At 34.5% G+C, this 25,178-nt stretch overlaps 1 protein-coding gene across 3 annotated transcripts in view; it reads left to right on the forward strand.

The window, feature by feature from the left end:
- kcnip1b (Kv channel interacting protein 1 b) overlaps window positions 1-24,923 on the forward strand; it is a 62,314-nt gene extending 37,391 nt beyond the window's left edge. For 2 of the 3 annotated variants that reach the window (XM_056467328.1, XM_056467330.1), the window contains exons 2-8: window positions 18,267-18,391; window positions 19,453-19,522; window positions 21,511-21,581; window positions 21,663-21,770; window positions 21,847-21,951; window positions 22,441-22,503; window positions 23,781-24,923. In XM_056467328.1, the coding sequence (XP_056323303.1) occupies window positions 18,267-18,391; window positions 19,453-19,522; window positions 21,511-21,581; window positions 21,663-21,770; window positions 21,847-21,951; window positions 22,441-22,503; window positions 23,781-23,828 (590 nt within the window). In that variant the 3' untranslated portion in view covers window positions 23,829-24,923. Of the gene's footprint in view, window positions 1-4,437; window positions 4,762-18,266; window positions 18,392-19,452; window positions 19,523-21,510; window positions 21,582-21,662; window positions 21,771-21,846; window positions 21,952-22,440; window positions 22,504-23,780 lie in introns of those variants that run through there. The other variant, XM_056467329.1, reaches the window with a different exon arrangement.
- The last annotated feature ends 255 nt before the right edge of the window (window positions 24,924-25,178 follow it).

The raw sequence follows: 25,178 nt of genomic DNA on the forward strand, positions 1-25,178 counted from the left end.
TCTTATTTGATGTGGATCAGGGTTGACTTGGTTATGAAAGATAAATGCTTTAAAAATGCAGTAAAACGCAAAGGTAAAAAGCTGTAACAGAGCTTCTTTTTCTTATTTACTGTATTGGTAAGGGCAATATTTAATTGCGCTGTCTTTCACGCTTATTGTAGGTGTTTTTCTACACATTTTTCAGCATTTACACACAAGTGATTTCCACTGCTGATGAGCAGAGTGAACATGCAAATTCACTCTCTGACATTAGATGGTGCAGAATTACCCAGTACAGATGCGAATGCTTGCCTTGACCGTTTTTTTGTTTTTGTTTTTTGACTGCCACCAAGTCATCTTTACTGTAACTTTAGATGCTCCAGACATGTAAACAAAAGTGTTAATCTCATTGCAACCACCTTTAACACATCAAACCAAAAAAAAATGAGGCTGAGGTGGTTTTTATTTTTATTACTTTTATGCCTGGCATTTTGCATGTGTAGATCACCATCTCCACGCCAGATAAATAAGATCCAGCCCCAGACGCCAGATCGAAGTAATGATGATAAAAAAAGTGCAGAGTGTATTGAATAATCTTCGCTGCGTATTTTCCAATGCTCAGACTTCATCTGGTAAATCCAACAAGTGTTATTATACCACATGCAACAACAATGGAAACTTACTGCTTCACATCATTGTCCAGAGACAAAACAGGCCTTGAAATGGAGACATTCTCCTATCTCTTACTCATGAAACAAGTATTGTTTGAATCTACAGTCGTAAGTGTTAAACATTGGTGATAAGTGCAAGTGAAAATTGCCCCAGTATTTAAATTAGATGTACTTTTACTGTAGAATAACATCAATTTTGTTTTTCCGCTCACACTTAATAAGGTTTTATTAGTTAATGTATTTACTAACATGGACTAATTATGAACAATACTTGTACAGCATTTATTAATCATAATTCAACATACAATGCATTATCCAATTCATGCTTGTTAACATTAGTTAATGCATAGTGAATTAAAATGAACTAAAAATGAACAACTGCATTTTCATTACTAAATTTTAACTAAGATGAGCAAATACTGTAATAAGTGTATTGTTCATTGTTTGTTTATCTTAGTAAATGCATTAGCTAACATTAACTTAACCTTATTGTAATGTGTTAGTGTTTTGGCTTGCAAATCTATGAATTACCATATAATTTAAGTAATAAAGGATATTCCTAGAAGTCCCTATGTCTATATTTAATATAAGAAATGTCCTGATTTAAGTTTTTTGTTTCTTGAGCTAAGCCATTTAATATAATGAATCCCAATGCAACTTGTATCTTCTGAGTGTTAGGTGGATTTTTTGGTACATTGTTTACAAAATCACTGCATGTTGACAATTACATATCAATAAACCTATAAAACATAACTACACAAAAAGCCAAACCTATTTTTTTGCAGTTTATAACTTTACAAAATAAGTTAAATGTATTCTCTTTCTTATACTATGGGTCAGCCTTAAAAACCTAGCTTAGCTTAAACCAGGACTAGGCCTTCAATAAATTAAATAGTAAAGTAGTTTTTCATACAAATGACATATTAAAACACATTACTGGTGTGTATCTTGAAAGTTCAGTAGCACTGATGCATTTTTGTTTATGTCAATGCAAGTTATTTTTAGCTAAGACAATTTAGTCTAGGAATAGCCTTAAGCTATGTTTGGGGACTTTACTAGAATCTCATACGTGTTGAAATTTAGCCTTTGCAATTAAACTTGACCTAATTCACACACAATACTCAGATCAAACTGATGAGATTAAGCTCATAAACATAGAAACCATAATCATATTAAAATATGTGGAACACATACAGGCATGTAAACACCTTGATCACACTATTACCGCTCTAAGCAAAGTAGTAAAAAAAAAAAAAATTTCTCTGATTCACTAAACTCTATTAGAAGATCTAGCTGTGCAGTCTCTTCTCCACATCTTTACATCCACATCTTTAATGACATGCAAAGAATGCTCTACTGTAGGCAGCAGCACTGGGATGTTTATCATGGTGCCAATGTTTGCCATTTCTGCATGACTCAGAGAACATACTGTATTCTGCTGAATGTCTGGTTTTGAAGTATCATATCAAATTGGTACTGAGCAAAACTTTGTTGCTACAGCCTCAAAAAATGCTTATACTGCACGCATTACATAGGGCTAGTTTCATTTAATTGGCATTCCTGTTACAAAAAGTATAATAAATACAATTAATTAACACCTTATTACATTATCATCATCTAAATAATAACGTTAATAATGATATTTGCAAAATGTATACATCTCGAAGGAACTGTGGCCATTTTACACTAATATTCTGTCATAAAGTACTCAAAACATTTTTAAAAATCTCTGAGTGTTTGTTTATACTAAGAAAGTCAATTAAACCTAATGTTGTTTTGGACAAAAGTGACTCAATGGATGAACTTAAACATTGTAAAAAAATGTGTTGATTATATACTTGTAATGTGAAGTGGGACCCAAATGGAGGTTTTATTTAACAGAGAATGGTCAGGCAAGCAACGGTAAACACAGGGGTGAACAGATGTATGCAGGCAATCCAGAGTCATGATCATAGAACAGGTGGTTGGTCAAAACACAGACAGGCAGCAGACAACATAAACAAACAAACAGGGCGAGGGTCAAAAACACGGCAAAGCAAGACAAGGGAAATGCGCCGTAATGTTCTCAGTGACAATATAACAAGACTCAGCAAATAGGTGTGCATATCTACTGTGTATATAGTCAACGTAATCAGTTCATGAGCAGCTCCCAGCCGTGAGTGTGTGAAATAAACGGAATGAGGAACAGGTGTGTGTGAGCGGTGCATGGCTGGAACTTGTAGTCCACATACTGGCGAATGTGTCGTTCTTCAGTAAACTGTGTGTTTACCAGCGATCTGCAGCCCCTAGATCGCTGATGATCTTAACATTACTTATATTAACACTGTGTAACTTTTAACTCTTTTCAAGTTATTTCAACTGAAATTAAATTAAATTAAATTAAATTAAATTAAATTAAATTAAATTAAATTAAATTAAATTAAATTAAATTAAATTAAATTAAATTAAATAAACGTGTGTGAAATAAACGGAATGAGGAACATGTGCGTGTGAGCGGTGCATGACTGGAACTTGTAGTCCACATACTGGCGAATGTGTCGTTCTTCAGTAAACTGTGTGTTTACCAGCGATCTGCAGCCCCTAGATCGCTGATGATCTTAACATTACTTAAATTAACACTGTGTAACTTTTAACTCTTTTCAAGTTATTTCAACTTAAATTAAATTAAATTAAATTAAATTAAATTAAATTAAATTAAATTAAATTAAATTAAATTAAATTAAATTAAATTAAATTAAATTATTTACTAAATAAATATAAATTTACTAAATAAATAAGGAATAAAAAGTTACTAATTTAAAAAAGTAAAATCTTGAATAACAAAATATGTTTTGTTGACAACATATGTAGGCATGGACCAGTATAAGATTGTGACGGTAAGATATCCTTGGATAAAAATATCACGGTATTCTTTTTAAATGTCTTAGTAAAAAACAACAACTTTTCCCTCCATTGAACACAATATATTTTATTTTAAGAAACATTTAATATATTTTAGAGCAGTAGCTTTTGATGTAGAGGGTCATTTTCTTCTGGACATACTAAAATCTGGTCATAAAAAACACGTAAAAAAAAACAAAAAAAAGCACGGTAAACCTTGAAACCAGTTATCGTCCCATGCCTAAACATATGTAGACAAAACTTATTGATTATAATCTTTTACAGTTGAAACAATCTTATATGTGTATAAGGTTCATTTACAAGAACATATTACTCCATTTTTAGTAATTTTAAAAAATCCTGTTTTTATGTTGTGCAATAAAGAGAACAATTTACACATGCAATTTATGGAGATTACTAAAATTACTAATTGTTTTCATTGTTTACATTGAGTATTAAATTGCAAAAAATAAATTCTGAAATATTCTAAAAATGGTTCTTATGTGATTTTGCACGTTAAACTTTTCATCAATTAAACTCATATTAAATAAACTAAACATAAAAATCTATTTAAAAAGTTCAGATGTAGGGTTAAAGAACACCAAGGCATCATTAGATTAACATAAACAATAGAGATCAATAAAAATCCCAACCATAATAGAACACTAAAAGCATTCGCATAAAAGAGCTCCAGTTTTAAACAAAAATCCTCATCCATCTTGCCACATTCAGCTTGTGTGAAAAATTGCAATTCCATAAGGGAAAGATCCTGCTTGCTCTCTCAGAGTGTGAGTGTGTGTGTGCATCCGTGTCTGTGTGTGTGTATTATAGCAACATTTCATCATCGCACTCTTCCTACTGTTTCCCACCACGCTGTTCCGCCAGCACAGCAACAGTTCCTGACACCGAATAGCAAACGGGACCCAGCAGAAACAGCAAGAGAGACAGCAAAAAAGAGAGAAATGTAGAGAGAGAGTGAGAGAGGGAGTGAAATTAGTGGGAGGGGCATGAGGGAAGCAACCATATGCTCTTAGCAAGAAAATTCCAGCTTGTCTCCTTCATTCACTGACAACTGAGAGAGGAGTGGAGAGGAAAACAAGCTTCAACAAAAGAAAGACAGACTGGCGAACTCAAAGCTTGTTAGTTTGAAACGCGTGGCTCTGCGCTGACAACATGGGAGCAGTAGTGGGCACATTGACTATGCAGACGAGACAAAGACAGCCGTCCAGAGGTATGTGAACCAGTGACAGCTTTTCTGACTTTTACTGACTTAAATAATGATGGATTGTTGATGGGGAAAGACTAAAGCGCAGGGAGTATTTGTGAAGTATCAGTAACAGCACTAAATCAATGGCCAACTCTGAAAGAGTGTGCGAAAAACCAGAAAGAGTGGTCTATTTGTGGGATTTCTGGACAGACCGTGTTGAACTAAAGAGGTGAGTGAGGATGGAATGAGGGAAACGCATGCAACGCATCATTGTCTGCTGTTTACAAATGATGGTTTAACCTCACAGTCCCTCACAGATAAACATCATCGATTCTGTGTATGTGTGTGTGGCGTCTCTGTACGTGAGCGGGTGTTTTAACACTCTGCTCACATATCAACCCTCTTCCTGTTCACATGCGCCATGGTGTAGTTGTCATGGAGACAGCTTTCTAATGCTTGGTACAGCAGATGATGGGATGTTATGATCGACATGATGGCAAGGACAGTATTACATACAAGAACTACTATATACAAGAATACCTTGCAACACTAAAACTATTCTCGATCAGTTCACATCCTAAGGTTAAACATGGGTAAATCTGAATAAATAAATTACTGATACACCGCACTGCTCATTTACTGTACTAAATTATACGCTAAATTAGAGGTCAACTGCATAGCAGAGTAAATGATTGAGCACAGAAGCTGTGTAATTAACAAATGTATTTTCCTTTTGAGCCAGTATTTGGTTTTGAATGTTACATCAATGCAGAAAGACAACAAAAAAAAAGGTATTTTGTGTAATGTCCAAGCTGCACTGTTTCGTGCACCATAAATAAACCTCTTAAAAATATAATGCTGTAAAGAATTGGAAAATAGTTCAATTCTTATTAAAAATGCCAACACAAAATAATTGAAATTTTTAGGGAAAAATCCAAATCTTTGATGACCAAAGGCATACATTACACGATGGTTCTATAGATAGAATTTATTTAAAAATATATTCAAAGTGTATCTTTGTATGAGTTTAAAATGTTTGATATTTGAAAGCATTTAGGAACAAGACAAGCATAACCAATACATATACATAATTTCCGACACACTTCAAATACAATTGAAGAGTTCAGATGCAAAAAAACCTCTAAGTGCCACCTGTCATTTTCTTCTAAAATGAGCATTTTTCTCAGGCTCTTGTGTGTCAGTTTAGTAATTTCACTTTTATGGCAATGGATAGGTTATTTTCATTGCCTTTAAAATGAAATAACTGGACATAAACATAGAGGTTAATGAGTTATGTTTCAAATTCAGATGACAGGTTTTTGCATCTGAACTCTTCATATCCATAAAATAGTATTAAATAGAATCCTCTGAAAACCATTAGCTGTCACAGAATAATAATTCAGTAAATTCCATTTATTCCCATTCAAATGTAACTTTCTTTGAATGTCATCAGTTCAAATTCACATTCAGTCATTTTTTTAAATAGTTTTTTTAAAGACAAGATTGTAAAATAAATATCATTATAGATTTGTATATATTTGCAGCTTGAAGGGCATCCGCTGCGTAAAACGTGCTGGATAAGTTGTCGGTTCATTCTGCTGTGGCGACCCTGGATTAATGAAAGGGACTAAGCCGAAAAGAAAATGAATGATTTGTATATTTATATAGTAAAGTCATTCTGATTTAAGTTCCTTTAGATTGTAATTTCAATAACTCACAATAATATTTTTTTAAATTAAAATTCACAGTAATGCTTAATTCTGAATTCTGCACACCTCTTGTGTTTTAAATGAACATGACTGGTGAATTGGCAAAATAAAGCCGAGCAAATGATGTGCATAAACAGAATGTTCCTTTTTTTCTGGCTGAATTATTCCTCAGCAATCTCTCAGAATGGTCTAATGCAAAATTAAATGACATAATAAACTGCTGCCATCTGGCAGATGGTCTTCTGTTGCCTTTGCTCCAGCCAACAGTTTACCGTATGACAAATGCATTGAGACATCAGGCTCCAAGCAAACCATCTCTGTATTCAGAAATCAGTGATCCAAGACATTTGACCGATCCTTTGCTTGGATTCTCATCTCTATCTGCCCCAGTTACAATAAGAGGAGAGTTTAGAGCTGCAGTAACAAGTGATTTGCACTGCCTTTACAGCAGCTGCTCATGAATATTCATACCCGCTGGTTAACCATTTGCTTGCTGTTTGACACTTTACTCTTGACATCTCACCCTATAGATCTGTCAGATTACTGTGTTCTAGTGTTCCCTGTGGAAGAAAGTGGGTGGACTGCTCAGACTAATTACCTGTTAGAGAGATATATTGCAGAGCTTGATGACAAGGGCTGGCTTCTAATGACTGCCTTCTTATACAGTATGTAGCTCCACTGAAGTGCAATTTATTTCTCTTTTATTCTTGACCTATATGGAAAATGTTGTCAGTAAATTTGACTGTAAATTTTTAAACCGACTTGTTTATAATTGGCTCATTAAAATGCTTATTATTGACCCTTAATTAGAAATTTAAAGAAACAGCAGCACTCTGCAATCAAAATTACTGGTTTATATACACACACACACACACACACACACACACACACACACACACACGCAGACATACAGACACACAGACACACAGACACTCAGACACACAGACACACACACACACACTTGAAGTCAGAATTATTAGCCCCCCTTTGATTCTCCTTTCTTTTTTAAATATTTCCCAAATGATGTTTAACAGAGCAAGGAAATTTTCACAGTATGTCTGATAATATTTTAATAAGAAAGTCTTATTTGTTTTATTTTGGCAAGAATAAAAGCAGCTTTAATTTTTTTAAAACCATATTAAGGTCAAAATTATTAGCCTGTCCAGCAAAAAGACTTTGCAGCAAACACACATGCATTAAATTGTGCACAGTTTTTGTATTTTTTGTAGTTGGAGCGTTGTAAACACTTGCGCTTGCCTCCCTTGCCATAGTAAGCTACGGAGACATAGCGCATATGAGATAAATGTCGTCAGTACACACAATAACCGGTTATGATTATTACTGAACCGATACCTAATTGTTCGCGTCTGCATCGTGGTGCACAGAAGAAACAATAAATTTTGACACCCCTATTATTATATATATATATATATATATATATATATATATATATATATATATATATATATATATATATATATATACAGTTGAAGTCAGAATTATTAGGCCGTTAAACAGAAATTGGGGGAAAAATGTATATGTATACAAATATATGTATATGAGTATATGTGTGTGTATATATATATATATATATATATATATATATATATATATATATATATATATATATATATATATATATACATACATATATACATACATATACATACATATACATATACATATATATATATATATATATATATATATATATATATATATATATATATATATATATATATATATATATATATATACATACATATATACATACATATATACACACACACACACACACACACACTTTGTTGCAGAACTGCACCTTAGGACACTTTTTACTTTTTACGTGTTAAATACTTTAAAGCCTGTTGAAATATTCATGCGCACAGAGCCTGCATTGCACTGTGATGTTACATCGAAAATGTAAATCATTTTTAACATTAAATCATGTTTGTGTTTCTATTACAAACAAATCTATTTTCTCACCTCTCCTAAAAAGCTTTTCTGCAAGTTGATAAATGATTAGCCTGCACAACAAGTGACCACATACCAGTCACCAATTAAATCAATGTTTTTTGGTTCTTTAAGTGTTGCCAGGTCCACTATTTGTTAGCAATGCTTAAACATCTTTGGGCACAAACAATACATTCCATTATGTTAATAATGTAGGCAGGAACAGGTCACAATATTTGTTTGGGTTTAGTTTTATGACAGGATTATTTTTATTTGCTGATTTATTTAAAGTGTGATCTGGCAACACAAAAAAGTTCCCTGTTTTCTGTGATTTCTTGCATTTTTAAATCATTAACACTTAGCTTTTCAGGTTGGATCCATAAACACTACATAAAATTTAAGAGTTAATGTATTTATGTTCATCTTGTGGTTTCAATTTACTTTTCAAAAGCATTTTTCATAAATTATTTACTGCACCTGTACTGTTTAAAGTGTTTACAGCAGGATGGATCCTGATATGCTGAAAGTGATTTCAAGGTTAATGTTCCTCTGCACCATTACCATTATAGCAGTAGTGTGAACTCTGCTCTCTTTTTAAAATGAGAACATGTTTACAAATGTGTTATTATCATAAAATTAGACAACACTTCACAACAACATCAAATTAGCTCAACTTAATTAGAGTTAGACTGCAACAATGTGATTTTCCAATGTGATGTCCGAAAGCAACATTGCAAACTGCAAATCCATTATAATCTGCAGTGATTTTCCTAATGTGTTCAAAGGTTAAATATTTAATCTCTGACGTAATAAAATCAATAATGAACAGATATTTTAACTGGAAGACGAGAAGGCTTGTGCTGTTGTTGTTTTTAACTCTCCTCCATCTCTTCAAGAGGAAGCACTTTAATGGGACTAATAGCAGCTTGAAGGGAGGATGTGACTTTAAAGTTTATTTTAGTGTGTTCCTACTGCCGCTGTTTTCAAGGACTTTGTGACCATTTTAAGCATTAAAGGGAGGGAGTGAGAGAGAAATAGATGCATGGAGAGAACTTTTCAGTACCATGCTGTGCTCAGTTTCCCTTATTTACATTTTTTTCATGTGCTGACGTCTTTAGCTTATTCTATGGTTTTAGTAATCTCTCCGTTTTCCATACTAAAACACATATTTTCAGCACTTTTTTGAGTAATGTTTGTCTCAGTTTCCAATTCATTAATTGGCATAATTTTGTAGCATATAATAAAATAAACAAAACAAAATAAATTCAATAAAAAAATGCATTAAAGAACTGATTGTGTAGACAATAAATTATGTAATGAATATAAAGGAAAACACCTTTATCCTAATAAAATAAAATAAAATAAAATAAAATAAAATAAAATATATTATTATACACTGATTGTGTAGACAATAAATGTTGTAATGAATATAAAGGAAAACACCTTTATCCTAATAAAATTAAATAAAATAAAATAAAATAAAATAATTATTATACACTGATTGTGTAGACAATAAATTGTAATAAATATAATAATTGATATAAAATATATCATAATGCTGCTAAGTTAAAATAAACAACAGTATTTTGAATTCGTAATAATGAACGGTCCAGGCAATAAAATCAAGCAGTCAATATGAGGATCAGTGCATGGTAAATCTATTTTTCTTAGATTTTATCCCACCGTGAATTAGATGATACTTTCTTCCGTGTGTTCCCATTAGTTTTCTCTCACCTTCTCTTTTCACTCTCACATCAGTTTGCATGTGCTAAAAGAAGAGAGATGATAATTAAGAGTGATGAAATGAAGGGCTGCCCCGTTGAGCTCTTGTACATGCAGAATAGAGCCATTGCCTTAAGGTGAATATATACCTTCTTATCACACATATCAGACAGACCGAGGAGTTTTCAAGACACATAGCGAAGCAGAATAGTTCAGTTCAGATTCAAGTTTATGTTCACAGTGTTCCCATTGCAAATGCATCTTGTCAGGCTAGTTAAAATAGCTTGTCTTTCCAAGGAGACGGAATAGAGAGATTAACACTGAAGAAAACAGGAAAAGAGGAAGGCTGAGGGATCTGTCATTCTCTGTGAAAGGAAATTTGTTTTCAGATGACACTACAATGATGTTTACAAAGCTCTAGTTCCTTCTGAGGGTGCTTTTAAATCTAGCTTGTTGTATCGGAATGCTTTATCAACCTTATCTTGGCAACTAAACAAAGATACAAAGAGTCCAAAATTGCCTGAAAGGGATAGTTTTAAATCTTTATGAGTTTCTTTATTCTGAAACACAAAAGGAAATATTTTTAATAAAAATGTAAACCTGTAACCATTGACATTCAAAGAAGGAAAAACGAACAGTACACTTTAAAAATGCTGGGTTATTTCAACCCAATTCTAGATGTAATACAGACTAAACCACCTGCTGGGTGGATTTTCTTAATTAAATTAAAGAGCCCTATTTTACATTATAAAAAGGTCATATTTTGGTTTTGGGGGTCTCCAACAACAGGCTGATTTGCATGCAAGGTCAAAAACACTTTCATTGTCTTTTAATATGCATTTATTTTTACCTAATTATCCCAACGACTCCAATATGATTTGTCCAGCGATTCATTTGATCCCAAACCCCTCCTTTGTGTGACACTAATCTGCTGTGATTGGTCCGATGACCCAGTCTGTTGTGATTGGCCAACTTGGTTCAGCGCGAGACAAAGAGAAACGCCCAACATCGCTATGAAGCAGCAGAGAGTATGTGGGAGCCCAATGCAGGAATGCATTAAAGCAATACCGTTAAACACCAGCATATTACTCACACATTTAGCTTAATCCACACAGTGGCAAAAGTTAAATTATTTCGAAAATTGACCGCATGTGTGGGAACAGCTAATGGTGGCCATAGCAACGATAAACGGCAGAGAAGTGCGAGTTCAGAAACGTATTTAAATTGCTAAAGGATGAAGCATGCGTCGCATTTTCAACATGGTTTTGGATGCAAAATATGAATAGCCCCATAAAGAATTAACATGAGAGATACAGTTCAACCACTGATCTATAAAAAATAAGTGATTACAAGCAAGAAAAATAACAGGAACAAACACAGCACTAGGTTGGCTATACTGTGGTATTGTTGTGAAAATGAACTTTAACCCACAGCCAAATCTCCATCTGTCAGTTATCGTCATCTTCGCATCCTGATCAGTTCTGTGATCCCCTGCGATCCGCTAGTGTCTGAAGGGAAAGGTGCGTTCATGTTTTACCAGATCCACCACTGCATATTTGGTGATGTACTGTATCGACATCGATGTGTTCAGGCAAAAGATCCGAACCCAACACGATTCATTTACATGACTCTAAGAGTTGACTATTTTGTTAAAGAATCAATAGTTAATTAATTAATTAAACACGGTGCACTTTCAGATTTAAACCTCAGCTGGATGTTTTCATTCACTTAGTGCTGTGTTACACACTGCATGGAAGGTCATTTTAAAAAACCCATAAAAGAGGCTCTTTAAAAGGACCAAATTTAATCCAATGTTTGGGTAAGTCCATATTTTACCCAATTTGGGTTTAAATAACCTAGCATTTCTTAGAGTGTATAGAAAGGAATGGTTACCTGTTTCCAGCTTTCTTCAAAATATCTTCTTTTGTGTTCAACAAAAAAAGTCAACCCGGAGTAGAACAAATGAAGGGTAATTAAATTATGACAGAATTTTCAGTTTTGGTTAAATTATCACTTTTTAAAGGTGTTCTTGTGCACTTGAAAAACCTTGTAGTATAAAAGTAGTGCAAGCCGGCAGACTAAACCAGATTTCATCACAATATGTTATCAGTTATAATGTAGTAGAAGTGTTTGTTTGCCTAATGCAGGCATGTCCAAGCTCGGTCCTGGAGGGCCGGTGTCCTGCAAAGTTTAGTTCCAACCCCAATCAGACACACCTGGGATAGCTAATCAAGCACTTACTAGGCTTTCTAGAAACATCTGTGCAGGAGTGTTGAGGCAAGTTGGAGCTAAAATCTGCAGGACACCGGCCCTCCAGGACCGAGTTTGGACACCCCTGGCCTAATGCATCTCAAATTTTATTTGTGGGCTAGCAAGGAGCAAAGATGATGTGCCTAACTGAAATTTGTTCAGAAGAAAATATTTTAGAACAACGATCCAAAATGCATAAAAATATAGACAAAAGCTTGTCTCTTGGTCTTGATGACAAAGTAATATTACAAAATCCACGTTACATATGCATTCTGACATGCGGCCAATAAGAGGAAGTCTACTTGCATGTACCAATTTTGGGCAACACGGGCTCATTGGAATACATGCCTCGGCTTACATTTTTTTTGCAAAAAGTAAAATACTTTGGTCCAAATATCGTTACCCTTTTCAGATGACAAATCCACTAGAGGGCGCTATCTACATTTTTGCGCATATGAAATGGTTTGGTTAGGATACGTTTTGTTGTATGTTTCAGATATACAGCCTTCATGTACGTGTCCATGAGAAAGTGGGGCTTAATTTACATATCACCTGCTGAACTACATTCAAACGCAAACGTAACAGAAAAGTACATGGTTTTACATTATTTTATCTCTTTTAATGAACTTTGCTTCATTGGACTTGAATCCAAGCCCTCTGTATCACAAAAAACTGCACTTGAAAAATCCTTTATTCATCAATAATATGTCCCTGTAACTATCATTAGTGTAGAACAAAACTTAATCCTGTCATACTCCCCGTAGCTTCATTTTACCTAAAAACTGATGTCAAACTTATGCTGAAGTAAATTTTTTGCAGATTCACAAAAAATGTAGGCTGAAGTACGTATTTCCAATGAGCCTGTGTTGATTTTGTGCATGTCTGGTCCGGAATATAGCTTTGCAAAGGAGAACTGAACCAAGAAAATGCAACATTGTAGCTGTTTTAATTCCAGATTTGAAACAAAGTAAACATGCTATATAAAAAAGCCATTAACTCACCTGTGCTGTGAGTTCCAAAATGAGTTATGTTGTGTTCTTCCAAAACCACACGTCAGTGATTTTCTTTTACTGTGGAACACAAGAGATGCTTTTAAGAATCCTAAAGCTGCTGTTTTGAATACAATGAAAGTAACTAATGAGTATTGGCAGTTACCTTCCTAAAATGAGTGAAAGAATCATGTAAAATTATTTTTCAAATATATTTTTATTATGCTCACCAGGAAGCAGGATGTTCAACCTCAAGGGCCACTATCCTGCAGAGTTTCACTCATACCCTAATTAAACACAGCAGAACCAGCTAATCAAGGTCTTCATGCTCACTAGAAACTAAAATCTGCAGAACAGTGGGCCTCCAGGAACACAATTAGACACCCCTGAAACATTTTAATGCAGTTTAAAATGTAATCCATTCCTGTGATGGCTGAATTTTTAACATCATTTCACCAGCGTCGCATGATCCTTCAGAAATACTTTTATCAGAATACTTAAAAATCATTGAAAACCAATTTCAAAAACGATCAAGCTGTTAAAATTTAGCTGATGAAAAGCATATTGACTTCTCAGCAATTCCTAGAAATTCATACTGCTCTAAATAGGTTTTCAGCAGTACAAAATGCATTAACCATCATGAAATTGGTTCATTTGTTGGCCATGAATAGCCCAAACTAGCTTGAAATGGAAATGAGATCATTTTTAATCTTCTCACGTGACTGTGTTGGTGCGTTTATGGGTTCAGAAATGCTCAGAAAGTAATGAATAAAATGCATTAGTGACTGGGCAGTGTATTACTGGCTGTGCTATAAATCACAGAGCTGATGTGGCCATATGTTGAGTACAAGGGGGAAATTGAGGTAATAGATTGTCATAATTTAATTCAAAATGGTTTAGAGAGTTCAATTAAAAAGAGAACTGGCTGGACCAACTCAATTGCATAATTTAGTCCAGTCCTGGGTATAATCAAGCACACACTTCTTGCTCTCAACAACCACTCTAGAATTGATACTTTGCTAATACCGTTTTGCACACCTTGTTATATCAGCTACCTTTATTTTTCATGGTATAGATTCAACCAGGTGCTGGAAATATTTTTCTGAGATTTTGATCCTTATTGACAGAGTTGTCAGCTGCATATCCATTACATGAATTTCCCATTCAATAACATTCCAGATGTGCTCTACATGTAGAGATCTAGTTACTGTGGAGCAGTGTTCATTTCATTTCATTTAATTTCATTTCAAAAAAGTTTTGTCATAATTTTCGTGACAAACAAATTTCTACCAACGAATACTAAATAAAAATTAAATGATGATAAAGGCGACAGCAACTATAATAAAATTATATTTTTGTTGACTAATGAAAATGAGACGGAATGTGATTGAGGGATGTATTTTGGTAACTATCCAATCAGAATTAATCTTGTGATGTGTGTGATGGTGACGCACACACGTACATTTGAAAAGTAACTAATCCACAGTAGACAGAATGCAAGACATGAGTACACAGTAAATAAAATCACTCACACATGCATGTTTCATCCCATCGCCAACCGAAACAGACTAGACTGAGACGCTGAGAATGAAATGGCATGCTGAAGACAGAACAAACACAAACACCACGATGAGAGCATGCATCCCGAGCATGGCCCAATCACAGCCAAGACAGCGCTCATACAATACACGAAGACAAGAACAGAAGATGCTCGACCCAAGAAAACTCGAGCCAAGCACAACATACAAGACAAGAGAGGATAAATGTCAGGACTCTTCCACCAAAACAAGACCGAAATGGCAGAATCCTTACAGGAAAGGCTATATTTAATGTTTTAATAAGAATGTTTTATTTAATTTTAAGTTAGAATATTTTGTATAATAAATGTTTACAATATTTAAAATTACATTTAATTAAAACCAAATATATTTCAGTCAATTAAATCTAGATATTAGTAGATTTAGTCGACTAAAATCTTATCGAATACAGACTTAGTCCACTAAAAATAAACTAAAACTAAAATGACTAAAATATTACTCAAATTAAAATGGAACTTTAGATAAAAGACTAAGACTAAGACTAAATCAAAATTTGCCGTCAAAATTAACACTGGTGTGGAGGCCATTTGAGTTCATTGAACTCATTATCAGGTTTAAGAAACCTTTCTCAGCTGATTTAAGCTTTGTGACAGCCTTTTATTCGGCTGGAAGTAACCATCACACTGTGGTCATGAAGGGATGGACATGACCAACAATACTTAGGTTGACTGTGGCTTTAAAACAATGATTAATTGATCAAGAGACCAAAGATCTTCATCGTTTTAATCAACACCATTGGTTGAGACAAAGCTGACACGTTGAAATTGATCAAACTTACACAACGTTCAGACTCCTCAGGGAAATCAGTCTACAAATAGCTTTTTTTTTCAATTTCCTTTGTACATTAAATAATCAATTTAACAAACCAAGAGAGTGTTTTAACATTCCATACATTCAAATACTTCACCACATGTTTTTGAGGTTATACATGCACATCTCTGTGACTTTGAGGTTAAGGTATGTGTGCATGAAAACCAGAGTGAGGATTTATAAAGGGTATGGGCATTTATGAAGGGGTCCAATGACTCTCCAGCGTACTGTGAAAGATGAAGGTCTTCCCCCAAGCAACCCACAGCCATATTCATTCGTTCTACTGATTTCCCCCATCACCCCATCTGCCTCTCTCCCCACAACCAATCACTTCTCCTCAGCTGACACAGCAGCAGCAACAGCAGGGCCTGCAGGGGGCCGAGTGTGTATGAGCCTGTGCATGTGTGAATCTCTTGAAACACATGAGTCATCCGAGTTTCTTTCCTACCAAAGTGTAAGTCTTTGAAGTCAAGGTGCATAGTGGGTTCGCCTTGAGCACAGTTACTGTTTTTGTGAAGAGAAACAGCATGCTCTTAATCACCAGCAAAAATGCAATGAAGTCTCTATAATCTCTCTAAATGCATTAAGATGAAGCAATGTTATGCATACTTAAATCCCACAAAGATTCATAAAATATAGGCACACCAATATACACTGTCTTAATCTTATTTATTAAACACACCTAATTACTATAGACTCCTAGACCAAAGATATAGTGTGTGTTCATGACAGGTCATCAGTTGGACATTCTGGAGGCACATAATGTAAACAACGACACTTAACTGATTGAAAATGCTGCTGAAAATGATCTATTATTGTCATGTTTAGAGTATTTTAAACTGCCAAAAGTTACAAATCTGTGAAACATTTGAAGTCAGGCCAAACTGAACTAAAATTTCCTGAACAAGAATAATTTCTGGTGAAGTGAAATATTAAGCTAATATCTTAATTTATACTCATATGCATCTTATGCCACCTGTTCAGTTTGTTAAAATCTTGCACCTTTTTGTAATTACAAACACATTATGATTTTTTTCTGTTGTCCAAGGGCCCGATAATCTTCAAATGAAGTTATTTTTTGTTTTTTGCTTGAGGGAAAAAAGGTTGAGAAATAAGTTGAAAAAGGTTGAGTTAGAGCTGGGCAATTCATTGAAATTCAATTCAATTTTGGCCTCCAATTATAAAAAAAAAATTGAATTGAGATAAAATGATTGCTGTGATTGCATCACATCTCACTCCATTTCCAAGCAATCTGCATTTCTTTCTTCGCAAGGTTCAGTTTCGAACAGAAATCACTGAAATCATAACATGACTTGTGCAGCATGGAACATGCTTCATTCTTTGAAGTGTTATCCATTCATTCATGTTTTTAAAAGCAAGCTGGACCCAATTACACAAATCCAGGGCAAAAGTGTGTCAAAATGTGGTGCTTTGTGATTATACAAATAAACTGGTTTGCTATATAATAAATAAACATAAAATGATCAGAAGGAAAATTTAAAAAGGACAACCATAAATCAAACAACAAAAGACAAAGAAAAAAAAACACACACTGCGGAATGAACCACCAACTATTTTGGCATTTGTTACCAGCCGCAACCAAGTACTGGGAATTTATAAGAAATAAATCTTAAATATTTTTATTCTATTATATTATTTATCTTAATATATTTTTTATTAATTATTTATATTATTATTTTCCATAATTTTGTTAGTTTAGTTCGTTGACCCATTCTGCTTTGGTATTGAGAACTGTGAAATTTCATTGTCTTTGAAATTTTTTTCTTTTTGTTTTCAAGATCTCTTATGCTTGAAACAGATTTTCTAGTTCATGGTTAAATTTTTGCTCATCACATCACCAAATAAAGTTTTCTAAACTAATTTCGAGAGGAGCACGTGATATCATTGATCGCAGCTGGTCTCGCATCACTGATCATTGCAGAGTCCAATCAGATATCATTCCTAGACCAATCAGATAAATTCTAGACACCAATAAATGAACCCATTCATCCTACCTTCCTTGTCTTCGTTTTGAAGAATCCCTCCATCCACCCTATATCCCTCTTTCCTCCTTTACCTGGGGGAGCTCTCAAGACCTAACTGATCTCTGGCCCCCTGTCATGCTACATGAACAGGCGAGAGCCCTGGGCTCAAGTATCTCCAAGCTCAGTGTTCTCTCCCAGGACAGCATGCCAAATCTGCTAATTGTATCAAGCAATATAGCTAAGTGTGAACTCTTGAAACTACAATCTGATTTTTCCTTACAAGGCCAGTCATTTCACATTTAATTCTTCTATCTAACGCAATCCACATTCATTTTGTGGTCCTCTAGTCAACACTGTCTTTTTTTGTCTCCTTTGTATTTTGCCTCAAAATTTAAGGAATGACATCTGTAATAAAGTTCTTACATCTTGCTCTATAAAAGAGCAACCTCTAAGCAAACAGTGTCCATTTATCAGCATGAAACTGACATGTCTCCTTCTCTTTTTTCTCTCTAGATAAAATAGATGATGAATTAGAGATGACAATGGTCTGCCATCGACCGGAGGGTCTCGAACAGCTCGAGGCGCAGACAAACTTCTCCAAACAAGAGCTACAAGTTCTATACAGAGGTTTCAAAAATGTACGCCGCTCTGTATTTCTCATTCCCATCACTCCCACATCGGCACATTTACTTTACACAAATTTCTTCTGACACATTTTGGAATCTGATGAGAAGCTTATACTGTTTATGTAATATATCCTTATGCCTCGATATCTTCTCTTATGAATCATCGCATCTCATCTGCATATACTGTCCCTGTGGTTCTGTTTGCCCGTGTCTCATCTGTCTTTAAAACTCTGTAAACTCTTATTGTTCCTCTTTGCATTATCCAGCCTGTCACTAATCACTGTGTGCTAGCCTCAAGCAACAGTCAGCTATAGTCATATTTCACAATACCAACATTCACACGCTGTATTAGACTCACATAAACAGTCAGGCTCAACAGCACACCCACACAGCAGCTCATGTTTGTGGTGTTTTAAAAGGCTTTATTAAAACAACTACGCTTCTCAACCTTTTTAAGACTTTTTTTCTGCTCTATATTGTTTTATTTATAGATGTTACATAACATGTGTCCCATGCAAATTTCAATTAAATGCATAAAAACGTTTAATTTTGTGTGTTTATGTTTGAGTAAAAGATTTTTTTGTTGTGTTTACTGCTTTTCATTTACTTTATACTCGTATTTTATTTACATTATCACATTTCTATTTTTAAATTTAAAGTTTTTTTTAGCATAAAAATAATAAAAAGTGTTAAAGTTTTCAGGCACGTTTGTGTTATTTTTTAACAAAATACCAATGTTTTAAATTTAAGAAATCCGTGGTTGAATAAAACATTTCGTATTCTGAATAAAACATTTCTTATTCTGTCATTTTCTGAAAATAATTATTAAACAATAATAAATAAAATAAAATAATAAAATTAAAATAAATAATTATAACAATAATTAAACTTGAAATTTGGACACTAGTAAAATAAATATTACAAATTTACTCAAACACCTAAAAGAATCCATCCAAAATGACATGTATCAAGTGGTCTCTTAAACTGTTTCACATATTTATATACTACTGGTTTGAAATGTCCAGGAATGAGTCTCAAATCAATTTTATGACCTGTTTTGTTTTCCCCCACAGGAGTGTCCAAGTGGAGTGGTGAATGAAGAGACTTTTAAACACATTTATGCACAATTTTTTCCACATGGAGGTATTTACCAACCAAATCTTTAGTTCACGCCAAAATGAAAATTCTGTCATCCCTTTCCCACCCCAAATTTGCTCCATTTCTATATGAAATGTCTTCATCTTCAGTAGACAAATGGAAATATTTTAATCAAACCTGAAACATTTCTGTCTCTCACTTCAATGTGTTTTTAAAACATTCATAAAGATATTATTAAAAAAATTCGATTTAACTCACTCACTATCATTCAGCACAGTTCTTGATGTTTCAGGGTTTGCCACAGTGGAATGAACCACCAATTACTCTGGCATTTCATTATGCAATGGATTAAAACAGACTAAATATTCATTTGTGTTTAAGTTTATAAACTCACATGCACTATAGAAATTCTGGGTTCCACACAACGATTTGAACATGAAGGAATTAAGTTAAAGAGCCCCTATGAGTTTTTGAAAATGGCATTCCATGCATTTTGTAACACAGCACTAAGTGAATGGAAACATCCAGCTGACATTTAAATCTGACAGTGTACTGTGTTTAAAACTATTGATTCTTTAAGGAAAGAGTTGATTCAAAGTCAAGGAAATTAATAGTGTTGGGCTTGGATCTTTTGTCTGAACGTATCGACATCAATGCGGTACATCACCAAATATGAAGTGCTGGATCCGGTAAAACATGAACGCACCTTTCCCTTCAGACACTAGCAGAGCGCTGGGATCACAGGACTGATCATGATGCGAAGATGACGATCACTGACAGATGGAGATAAAGGGTGAATAAAGGGTTAAAGTTCATTTTCACAACAATACCACAGTTTAGCCAACCTAGTGCTGTGTTTGTTCCTGTCATTTTTCTGATTTATGATACAATAACCTACGCTGCAACATGGGACTCGCCGGCTGTTAGCTATTAAAGAAAGGAGCAACAGAGACTATTATGTCTGGGACTTTGTCAGACTTTTACAGGGACTTTGTCAGTAACTGTTGCAGTTCATATGAAGCAGTTTCTTCTTCCTCCGCATCAAAATAATTTAAATTGTTGCCTAGTTTTGTGTATTTTGCAAAATATGTTTTTTAATTGTGTGTTGTAACTTGTAATTGCTCCATGCGGCTTGTAATCACTTATCTATTATAGATCAGTGCTTGTATCTCTCAGGTTTAATCTGTATGGCGCTATTCACATATTGCATCCAAAACCATGTTGAAAACGCGACGCAAGCTTCTTCTTTTAAATGCGTTTCTGAACTCGCGATCCTCTGCCATTTGTCGTTGCAGTTGGAACCATTGCTTTATTGCATTCCTGCATTGGGCTCTCACATACTCTGTTCTACTTCATAACCCTGGTGGGCATTCAGATTAGCAGATTAGCTAATCTAGGACCAATTTAGGACCAATCAGATTAGCAGATTAGCTTCATGCAAAGGAGGGGTTTGAGAACAAATGAGTAGCTGAACAAATCATATTGGCGTCGTTGTGATAATTAGGTAAAAATAAATGCATATCTTGCATACCTTGCATGCATATCAGCCTGTTGTTGGAAACTCCCAAAAACCGAAATATGACCATTTATAATGCATAATAGGGGCTCTTTAACTTAATAGGTTTCACAAATATAAGTGGCTTGAACATAAAACTATTAAGTTGTCCAAAAAAACCTGAAGAATGGTGTTGTTTCAGCTCATTTTAAATAAGTAGTGTGTCTTCCAAAATGCAAATAAGGATTTTATCATTTAGAGTATTTAATTGCAGAAAATGTCAATAGGTCAAAAGGTCAATAGATTCATATTGATCTCTTTTTGGGTAAACAGACTTACAGTGGAGAGATTTCATTACGATTATGTTCATTTGTAGCTACTAGGATGAACGAAAGTCTTATGGGTTTGAAATTACATGAGGGTGAATAAATGATGACAGAATTTCCATTTTGTGGTGAATTATACCTTTTAAATATTACATACGATTTCAGAGAATGAAAATGTCTAATGTTTTCATCTGTCGCCACTGCTGTAACAGATGCCAGCACATATGCACATTATCTCTTCAATGCGTTCGACACCAGAAATAATGGATCAATAAAATTTGAGGTATGAAGACTATATGAGAGCAGAATTGAAATATATATTCTAATGACATCGCGCAGAGAAATGATTTTCTCACTCTCTCAGGACTTTGTGATGGGACTATCCACTCTATTGCGGGGGACAGTCAGAGATAAGCTGGAATGGACATTTCATCTCTATGACATCAACAAAGATGGATTTATCAATAAGGAGGTATGTCATATTTAAAGGGCAGCGTAATTATCATTACTTGATTCAGTAACGAATTCAATCTTCATGTACCTTTCAGGAAATGACAGAGATAGTGAGAGCGATCTACGACATGATGGGGAAATACACATATCCAGCTTTAAAAGGGGACGTACCAAAGGCGCATGTGGATGCCTTCTTTGAGGTCAGCCATTAGTTCATTAATTATTCAGTCATTCTTGGAGGTTACATAAAAATTTGGAAACACTGTGATTTTTTAAATATGCGTTTTTGTGCTTTTGAAAACTGCTTTCACTCAATTTAGTTGATTAAAACAATGTAACCGGAATTCTAAGAGATTTTTCATTTTTCCTTCGGCTTATTCCCTTCATTATCAGCAGTCACCACGGCAGAATGAACTGCCATTAAATTATTAAAAATGTATTTCACGGCACCATTAGTCTTCTAGTCTTGAGCGCCACATATTTCAGAAATCATTCTAGTAACTTTGAAGTACTGCTCAGTTATTTTCAATTATTGCTGATGCTTAATTATTAAAAATTGTTTTTGCAAATATCAGTGTAGAAAATGTTTTTGTGGCTTATTTTTGTGGAAATATATGCTAAATTTTGTGTATGATTTGTATACCACAAACTGTCACAGCAAGCTAAATACATTTTCCCCCTTTTCACAGAAAATGGACAAAAACAAAGATGGGGTTGTAACATTGGAGGAGTTTGTCCTTGCCTGTCAAGAGGTACCGTCACATTACATGCAATTTCATTAGTCTTATGCAGGGGTGCCTAAACTCTGTCCTGGAGGGCTGCTGTCCTGCATAGTTTAGATCAAACCCCAATCAGACACACCTGGGTTAGCTAATCAAGCTCTTAGTAGGCTTGCTAGCAATGTCCTGGCAGGTGTGTTGAGGTAAGTTGGAGCTAAACTTTGCAGGACACCGGCCCTCCAGGACCGAGTTTAGGAACCCCTGGTCTTATGTTTACGCAACTAATGTTTTCTAAAAGTCCAAATATTTTGCATGTTTCCTACATTCCTAAAAGATGTTCTAAAGCAGGGATGCCCAAACCTTTTCTTATGAAGGGCCAAAAACAAAACTTGATTGAGTGTGGTGGGCCGAATGTAAATACACCAAACTCTATTCCATTAAATTTGCCATGGGTTATTAACTAATTTATTTAAACTATAAAAATAACTAGAAAACCTTGCTTTATATTACGTAATGCAGTTATATCTTTTAATTTTCATAATGAACTAATACAGTTATTTAAAAACAATCTCATTTATAACAGAATGGGGTTACACTAGTCAAGCTGCTCCTGTTTTTGCCTTGATTTGCTCGCAGACGTCTTCTGCACAGCCCTCTATACATTGAGTGACAGTATTTTTTGTATTTTTTAAAAAATCATATTCATTTACAAACATGTAATTGAAACATTTAATTTCAGTTTGCTTTTTTATAGCCCAGGAATGAGACAAAGCAAAAAGTTTATGTTAATTTAGAAATTACGATCTCTGTTAAAGGCATTCGCTGCAACCCTTCCCATCATTCTCATGCTCTACTCAGATAGGATGGTGGGCCAAATTAAAGGTTACTATGGGCTGACCTTAATTGGCCTGCGGGCCCTAGTTTGGGCATCTCTGTTCTAAATAACGTTGGAAAAGTAGCTATTGACATCCACAGTTTAGGAACAAAAAATACTATGGAAATCAATGGCTGCTTTTTCCTTTGTGTTCAACAGAAGAAAGAAACTCAGTTCTGGAACAAGTGGATAATGAATAAATGGTGGCAGAATTGTCATTTTTCACAGTTAACAGTGAGATGATAACAGTTTTATCTTTGAAACCATTTTTTAAGTCTGCTTACTTTTATCTGAACATCCGAAACACAAAAAGCCACGTAAAGCACTGATTACACGCAGTAATAAAGAGCTTGATTCACTGAAAAGATTGCACTGCCTCAGTGTGGACAAACTGCAGAACTACATCTAGAAAAAAAATCTATTTTCTTTTCACCAGGATGAAAATATGATGAGATCCATGCAGCTCTTTGAAAACGTGATGTAGAGAGGATCGACGAGAAGAAGAAAAGAACAAAATGGAGAAGAGAAAAAAGAAAGAAAGCAAGAGTGATTTTATGTTTAAATACATATCTGCTTTATTTCACACTGGAAAACTGATAGCCTGAGAGGGATGAGAGTCTATGAGCTTTGTTTTTTCTCTCTCTATTTATACCTTGTAACATACTTAATGTTGTCTCTTGCTGGTGTTTTGGGAAATTACCGGCCCAAAATCCACCTTCATCCAGCCACAGAAGACTACATGAGGTTTCATGACTGTTTGGAAGGCAATGTGCAATGACTAACTAACTATTGGGTGGCAATGATCAACACCCTTGTTCCCTGTGATCATTTTCTTGACCCTAGAGCTCAGGACTCTGCATTTACTGTACTGGAACTGCATCCAGGAGGAAACACAGCCTCCATTTGCTTGCTTTGTTGACAAAAGAGCTTGCATGATGATAAAGACCAGCTGATATGAGTTGCTTGAAAATAACGTTGGCCTTCAAAATATATGATTTGCTGTGTTTATCTATGAAACTGGGTTTGGAGGATACTAATTGGATGTTGATTTTGTGTCTTGTGTTGTCAACGTTGTTTGTTAGTAATTGCTGTTTCCAGACGACCTGCTTATGTCTGTCCGTCTCAGTACTTGCCAAGCCATTTTGCCCATTAGACCATAGTGAATAATGTGGGACAGACGTTCCTGTAAAAGTGTGTGTTTATGTATGGCAAGATGTGAGGAGTATTAAAGAGTCTGTATTCAAAATCTGTATTCAAACTTAACAAATGACAATCTAGCGTCTGGATATTCTTCTGTCCCTTGATACATTTGCTTATGTTCAAAAAGGACAGTTATTTGTAGGTGGAAAAGCACATCCATTTACAGTAAATTGCATAAAAGGAAAAAAAATTATTTACATTAAAGGGAAGTGGTCAGGTTCAGTCAAATGACATATAAGCTATGTATATATACAGTAATTGCATAAGTATGGTGCCATATGAAGAAATGCCCAGTGAGGCAAATACAAACTGTGAAAATGAAATAACAGAAATATGCTGTGCAATTGCAATATCAGTCCAAACTGATTAAAATCATTTGTGGAAGAACATTCAGCTGTGTGTTTTTATTTTATTGTTTATTACTATGTTATACAAAATATTGGGTCATTTTGCGGGATTACATAATTAACATTCTGGTTCTGGTAGAACACGGATAGTATTCTTTTATTATTTTCAATAAAAGTGATAATAATTAATTCATCATTCATTAATTTTCCTTCGGCTGAGTCTCTATTTCAGAGGCTTCCACAGCGGAAAGAACCGCCATTTATTTCAGCATATGTTTTATGGAGCA

Source organism: Danio aesculapii, chromosome 10 (assembly GCF_903798145.1).
Source record: "Danio aesculapii chromosome 10, fDanAes4.1, whole genome shotgun sequence".
Classification (NCBI taxonomy): Eukaryota; Metazoa; Chordata; class Actinopteri; order Cypriniformes; family Danionidae; genus Danio; species Danio aesculapii.